This window comes from Choristoneura fumiferana, chromosome Z (genome assembly GCF_025370935.1).
Source record: "Choristoneura fumiferana chromosome Z, NRCan_CFum_1, whole genome shotgun sequence".
In the NCBI taxonomy this organism is placed as follows: Eukaryota; Metazoa; Arthropoda; class Insecta; order Lepidoptera; family Tortricidae; genus Choristoneura; species Choristoneura fumiferana.
The window spans coordinates 12,536,792-12,544,670 of NC_133472.1; the positions used below are offsets into that span (position 1 = coordinate 12,536,792).

General features: G+C 36.9%; 2 protein-coding genes across 2 annotated transcripts; one reads left to right on the top strand and one right to left on the bottom strand.

Moving 5' to 3' along the window:
- Positions 1-6: 6 nt before the first annotated feature.
- Positions 7-1,687, bottom strand: LOC141438707 (tRNA (cytosine(38)-C(5))-methyltransferase-like). The gene is made up of 3 exons (XM_074102629.1): positions 1,460-1,687; positions 907-1,382; positions 7-699 (listed from the first exon to the last, which is right to left on the bottom strand). Exons 1-3 carry the CDS (start codon positions 1,518-1,520, stop codon positions 241-243), a joined length of 996 nt encoding a protein of 331 aa, XP_073958730.1. The 5' UTR covers positions 1,521-1,687; the 3' UTR covers positions 7-240.
- A 2,995-nt stretch (positions 1,688-4,682) lies between these two features.
- Positions 4,683-5,578, top strand: LOC141440904 (sphingosine kinase 2-like). Its single transcript, XM_074105501.1, has one exon. The coding sequence runs from the start codon at positions 4,700-4,702 to the stop codon at positions 5,576-5,578; it is 879 nt and encodes a 292-aa protein (XP_073961602.1). The 5' UTR covers positions 4,683-4,699.
- Positions 5,579-7,879: the final 2,301 nt, after the last annotated feature.

The following is a 7,879-nucleotide window of genomic DNA, read 5'->3' on the forward strand; positions in this document are numbered from 1 at the left end:
GGAGAAAGGCGAGAATCGCTCTTAGCAATGGAGCTATATAATCCGAACTTCTGTGATGTCAGTGTGTTTGTTGGTGAATGGAGAACCAAAATAATGTGATTTCTTACAATTTGAGGGCTTGATATTTTCAAGCTCTCCAATTGTATCTATCAAGGCAATTGTAGATAAAATAGTGGGCTAAAATAATTGTAAATAGATGTAACTATTTATTCAGTAAATATATGAAATAAAAGTCATTAATTATGTAACTAATATTTTTAATAACTCGGATATAACTTTTACATTTATGCTGTTCCCTAGCAATCTGTAGCACTGCTTAGTAGATATATTTTTAGGGAAGTCGTAATCTTTTGGAAATGCCATTAGTAATGATACTTCTTTTGGGGTGAAGAATCTTAGTCTGACCTCTTTTAAAGCTACTACAAATTCTGTACTCCCCACTTCATGTGTATTGGCTTGTTTGTAACACTTATCAACAGTGTCTGGGCTTGCATCGGTAAATACTGATCCTGTTCCTTCAACATAATGTGTGTAGGCTTTTGTGAAGCAGCAAGATCTTCTGGAGTCTTTGTAACAGACGTCAAAGATATTTGCTCTCTTTAACAGCTTGTCTGGAACCAAGTGTTTGTCAGGTACACTGTCTTCAATTATTTCGCTTAGTGCAAATGGCTCGTCAAAGTCTTTTGGAAGTCTGTTCATCTGTAACAAAAATATCAATAGATTTTTTTTTATTTGGACTTTTGGATTTATCAATTTTGAGCATCATTTAAATATTCATCTTAAATGGTGGATCAACCAAATTTGTTTTCCCAACCCAAATATTTCAAACTTCAACAAAGTCTGCCTATAACTATATCAAGATTATGATTATGTTGTAAAAAACTGCAAATTCATTCAGTTACTTACTATTTCATCTTTTCTCTTAAAAGTCCAAGTTGAGTTACGCCTAGCTAAGCAGTAATATCTAAGCCTGGAGTTAGGTACTCCAACTGTTGAAGGACACACAAGAAATTCCTGATAAACAAATTCACATTCCTGTAACTTATTTATAAACAGATCACGAACAGCAGAACATTCAAAACCTTTCACATTTTCCATCAAAATATATTCAACATTGTCAAGTTCACTCAAAATGTCTATTAAATATATGAATGAGATAGTTCTCGGGTCGTTTTTATCCAGAAAATTTCCATTTCTAGAGAAAGGCTGGCATGGTGGAGACATGAGGATTGTGTCTACATTTAATTTCTTCAACTCCTCAGGTTTAATTGACTGAATATTTCTGGTCATAAGATTTGTCTCAGGGAAATTGTGGCGGTATACTTCATTGGCGACAGTGTTTATATCAACTGCGGCTACTACACTCCCTGGTAAACACGAATCTGTAACATTCAAAAATGATGTATTAACTTTTCAAACTGGAAACTTATTTTCAGCCGGTTTTAGTCTTAAGTCTTACGTTTCCAAGCACAATGCATGCCTCCTATCCCGCTGTACAATTCCAATATTCTGTGATTCATCTTTACATGCGCAATATGTTTGATTTTGTTATAGGTAATTTACAGGCACAACAACAAAAGGAAGCGTGTTGCCTTACGTTGCTTTGCCTATCCTATATATTTTACCTAATTTGCCTCGAAACGAAAATGTCAGTAAAATGACAACACAACTTTCTATATATTCAATGTACTCTGTGAACACAACATAACCACAACACACGTTGATATGACGTTGCATGGACATTTGACTGACGGATGACGGAAAGGAAGGATGACAACATGACACGTCTACCACGGTATTGCTAGAGCTTGTCCTAACAAATTCGCATTATAAAGCCTGTAGGGCTACTACGAAACTCGAAGTTCGTGTCGTATCGTCTCTCTCGCTCTCGTATTAAATAGTGTAAGTGTCAGAGGGACCGCACGACGCGAACTTAGAGTTTCGTGGTAGCCCTGCTGACCAGAAATATATGACTATTCGCCATGTTGCGAAATTTCATTGGAACCAATTTCTTACACTGGCAATAATTTTAATGATTGGCAGTGTCACTGTGGCGGTTTCAACAACAATATAGGAACAACTAGATGAAGAACCACAAACAGGGTCGCGCTGTCATCGTTCATCCACCATTACCTCTCATATTTCGTTTTCTAGAATTTTTTTACCGTACAACGGCAAAAACTACTAGACACTGGCAAAATTGTCCTCTGATGGACAGAGCCATATTTTTTTAAAGAAACAACAACTAGATGAAAACCCGGCTTCGCTCGGGTAAAATGTAGACTCATAATAACATGTTTGAAAAACATTTTTTGCCAGTGTAAAGACTGTCGTACCAACTTATCGAAAAATCTGACGTATAGCCTTAATATTATCACAAACGTACTTTCACAGCTAACGTACGTATCGGTATTTCTCTAGCAGATATTTCTCCTAAATCTTACTTGCACAAATAACTATGATGTCTCTGTCTCATAATCAAAGAAATTAGACCTAAAGGGCCCCATATACGAAACGATTCGTCTGTACGATCGATCTGATGAAAATCGACGAATCGTACCGTGTGTGGGACCCTTTAAGAGGTCACTATGGAGAACGAAATACGAACCTGTGACACGTGATGACGTGACACTAACGCCACTTTGATGTGATGACATTGACATGTTTACTTCGCAACGCCATTATATACTTAGTAATACTCGATAATCCGAATTTTCCGCCTACAAGTTGTCGACTCGGATTGACTAATTTTTTACGCTCTTTAATTTGATGTGCATTTCGTTCGAGTCTACCGTAGACCGGTACGAAATTATTAATATAGATAACAAAAAATCCCGTTTTTTTTCTCGGCACTGTCATCGTTCATCCACCATCACCTCTCATATTTCGTTTTCTAGAATTTTTTTACCGTACAACGGCAAAAACTACTAGACACTGGCAAAATTGTCCTCCGATGGACAGAGCCATATTTTTTTAAAGAAACAACAACAACAAACAACAAAAAATCCCGTTTTTTTTCTCGGCGCTGTCATCGTTCATCCACCATCACCTCTCATATTTCGTTTTCTAGAATTTTTTTACCGTACAACGGCAAAAACTACTAGACACTGGCAAAATTGTCCTCCGATGGACAGAGCCATATTTTTTTAAAGAAACAACAACAACAAAAAATCCCAAAACAATAACTGCGGATAATTGTAAATAATGTTTATAATAAACTAATGAGAAAAAAAAACGTTTGGGGAATAAAACTAATTCACTACAAGACCTTTCCAAATTAACATCAGAGCTAACAGGTAAACCGTTTACCGTAAACGTTGTAGAAAAGTCAAGATGTCATTGCTCCGACTATACTATACTGCTGGGCTACTCCGAAACTCGAAACTCGAAGTTCGTGTCGTGCGGTCCCTCTGACACTTACACTGTTTGATACGAGAGCGAGAGGGACCGCACGACACGAACTTCGAGTTTCGAGTTTCGGAGTAGCTCTGCTGAACTATTGCCAATATAAATAAGAACAATAGCGCCCTCTTGACAATAGTCAAATATTTTTGGTTTACCTTTAATAGTACATTGTGTCTTAAGGGCGGTAAATAAGGAATTACGAACGAGAGTCTATTAGAAAAAATATAATTCTTCCAAATATTGGCGATACCATAGGCTGTGCTCTTGGCAGCGTCGCCCTGAACCTCCCTCGGCATGCGCCGCAACGTGCGTGTGCATGTGGTCCATCTAGTCCTGCAGCAGCGCGTGCAGCGCCATCAGTACGGGCACCGACTCATTTACTGACCTTGGGCTTCATGGCAAGAAAATGATTACGCGCAATGACTCATTTACCGACCACGGGTTTCATGACAAGCACATTAAGGTCGAGGGTTTTATTTGGGGGGTTGCAACTAAGGTAGCCTGCATGTTACGACACTGTTTACGAGCAAGTGTGATGAAAATTAAGTAAAATTACCCTATTTACGTTTAGCTGTCTAAGGGGCTGTTTCACCATCTATTGATTAGTGTTAACTGACGGTTAAATGTGACGCCGTCTCCGTCATTACATTAAACCGTCAGTTAAGACTAATTAAATTATTGGATAGTGAAACAGCCCCTAAATGTTAAACATCTAAACTGGCTTAACCTCCGTAACCTCCTAACGCCTAAGTCAAATTTTCGATTTATGAACCAATTTAATTCTTGAAAGTATAGCTCGATCGATACTATCGATGATTCCTATCCGCCAAGTCGAGGGATTTATTTATGAACATCAAACTTTATGTAATTTATGACCATATGTTGTTAAATACGCTGCAACTAGAAGAATATCAGTAAAAATACTACAAATTAAATATTTTTGAGGATTCAATTACAAAAAAAAACAATAAACTATCAACCGAAACAACTAAGTTTGTTTTTTAAATAATTGTTTCAATCTTTGTTAGATCTTCAAATTTCAGACTTTTTTTTTTGTACCCTGACAACACTGAAACTGTTCAAGACATTGGAAAAAACGAATTACGGGGTGGGTAGACAATATACTTTGAAATACTCTTTTTAAACCTGATTTATAGTGCTTATGTTGGCTAAACTGAGTAACATATGATTTTCATCGTATTTTTTATTGTCATGGAACAATATTAATAACAAAATTTTATACGGTGACGTTTGTTTTTGTTGAAACGAATTTAATTAAAAAGAAAAATCAGTCATGGCGGAACCGAGGCTCGGGAAGGGTGTGTCAAATGGTGTTGTGGGAGATGAACATGTCGAGTCGAAGGAACATGTTTACCTTGAAGAAACTTTTTATATTCTTTCAAAAAAAAATTCAGTGTTTCGTGTCCAACTTAAATCGAAAGGATTAACTTTAACAAAAGAAACAGATGGCAACTCGAAAGAGCAAACGATCCTGCTGCGCGACATAGTGGGTAGTAAGTGCATGAGGAGTAAAAGGCGGCGTCCGGGGGCTGGATCCTGCGTGTGCAGCTTCGTTAGCCACCAGCAGCTTAAGGTCGTCGAGGAAAACAGCGGCGATCTCGACGAGAACGACATAAGCGCATATCTTTACATTTACGCTTATATTTTAAAGCGAAGTCGCCGTACGTTAAAACGAGAGAGAACAACCATAACATTGCGTTTCAGATCCTTCGATAAGTACGACGATAATAACAGAGAAGCACAAAAATGGAGAGCAACAATAAAGTGTTTAATAGCCGGACAGCCGATAACGTACGTTGCACCTGCGAATGATAAGAAGCTGCTGATACTGTTGAATCCTAAATCGGGTCCAGGGAAGGCGCGGGAGCTATTTCAGACGAAGGTAGCGCCGATATTGCAGGAAGGGGAGGTGCCTTACGACCTTCACGTAACTAAGTACGCGCAATATGCACGAGAGTTCGTTAGGACGAGGAACGTTTATGGTTGGCGGGGGATTGTTGCGGTGGGCGGCGATGGTGTTTTGTTCGAGGTCCTTAACGGCATGTTCGAGCGGTTGGACTGGCAGCAAGCTTTGGCAGAAGTACCACTCGCCATATTGCCGTGTGGTTCTGGCAATGGCCTTGCCAGGTCCATCTTCCATTTATACAAGTAAGTATTTTTTTTACTGCTGAAGATTACAGGATTCTTTTAGATATGGGCAGAGTAGGACTGGTCATTGTGGCACGTCGAAAATGCCTATGTCCAGAAATGGGTATATTTTGGGTAACAATGATGATGATTATTATTTTTACAATTTCAAACAGATCTCGAATTGTTTGCAATTCTAACACTGCAGATTTTTTTACTGGTATACCTACTTAAAGTTCCCAGTATTGTGTGGTTATGGTTTTTCATAATGGAGACTTTCACTTTTGCTGACCGAACTTATGTAAGCAGTGGAAGCAAAACAAGCTTGAGATAAAAACATTATGCCTAGCACTAACCAGTTGCTAACTGTACCTTACTAACATTTTTTTTTAGTATACAGCCTATTTTAATGAACTACAACCAATTTAGCTTTATAGGTACTCCTTAGTTTAAAAATAACTATGTCTGTGTTACACATACTTGTATGTTTCCATTCAGAACATTAAAAATTAAAAAAAAATAGAAATAAATTCTCACATCTGATCTAAGGGTCAGTACACATGGTGAGCATATCATTGAGAGAATGTCAATGAATGAATAAGCATGCATTTGGGATATTATTTCAATAATATGACCAGTGTAAACTGATCCTAACAAGTAAACAAATAGGTGATTATTTTCCATTACAAGGCTATTCTTATTGACTAAGCTGATCTTCAAGGTCGCAAGAAGCTAAGGTATCACATTAATGCTGATGCCATAGCAAAAAAGATACCTGTCAGCATTTTGTAGCATTTTTTGTTATAGTATTTTGTATCTGAAAAATGTTTGCCATGGCTGTTTGAAATTATGCAAATTAATAATTCTCATTAACATGTGAATAGAGTTAAAAACTTGAAATTAAAATGTTTTGTTAAAGTGTTAATGACAATGTGGAAAAACAGCTTTGTCTTTCAGAAATACTTGAGTATTCACTGTCAAAATTATATACTTACACTAACTCTCAGGTATGAGTTACAGTATATTAGAGGAAATATATTGGTTTACTGTTTCGTTATTGTTTCGTTCCGGTGTTGGCATCTATGATGGTATCTATAGATGGGATACTCTTGCGTAATGCTCTGGACCCTATACTACACTACAATTCCCAATTTGTTCTAATATTTGGAGATTTAAAGGCCCAATTGAAGAAGTGTTAGGATATATACATTTTTTGGATTTGATTCTCCAGACTTATTTTTAAATAAATAAATGAGTCAGGGACTTCCAAACTTTGCCTGCAAATTCATCTCTTTGTTGTAACATATATGATAAAAATAAGCAAACTGTAGAAGACGTTTTAGTATATCTATTTTACCAGAGCAACTTTGTTATTAATTGTTTCCATTTTAGCCAGACATATTTTGCCAATGTTGATGTAGAGACGTAGGCGCATGAGGCAACTGTTTGGTTTCAACTTAATCCATACTTCCATACTATATTACTATATATACTTTTACTATATATTACTACATATCGGAAATATGTGTAGCTATGCTTAGTAAAAATGCCGTCTTAATTATAATCCTACCCTCCTAACTTATAATAAAGGACGTAAGGTGTCAAGAATTCACTATGAAGAATTAAGTAGTCCTTTTGTGTTGGCAGGGTAGAATATACCTACACGTCGTATTGCTAAAATGTGGCTTCCCGCAAAATATTTATGTTTTACTAAAGCATGGATGGATGGATGGAAGAACAAAAAATATAGTTTATAATTTATAGAATGTATTAAAATAGATTATCTTCAGTAAACTGTAGAAATTTATATGTGCTATTATTGGCAGAATAGGTATCCTAAATAAATTAAATACTTCCCAAAATTACTATTCACGCGGACGAAGTCGCGGGCAAAAGCTAGTTCTACCATAAATTTAGTCCTGTGACAGATAAAAATCGTGACGATCGCGATAGTGCGCGCATTAAATAATGGACTTCAAAGCCATAATGTAAAGTAACATATGTTACGACACTTGTCATAACTTTCTCGTAGTCATTCGCGTTCAGGTGTCTAATACAAGTGTGTATCATGATAACATGAGAATAGCTTATTGCTTATTGCCGATACGCACTACGAGAGGCCCTGCCAATTTGCCATAGTAATCGAGACAAGCTGTGTCTGTGTGAAGCAAACTTCGTTTTGGCAATAATCTGAAAAACAGTGTACCTACTACATCAAAATTGGGTTGCGACTAATGTAAAGCTGGGGTTAACAGTCGCATAAATACGAGAAATACTTACGCGAATCAACAAGACGTTGTAAGACTTATGTCGGCCTTTGCCGTTA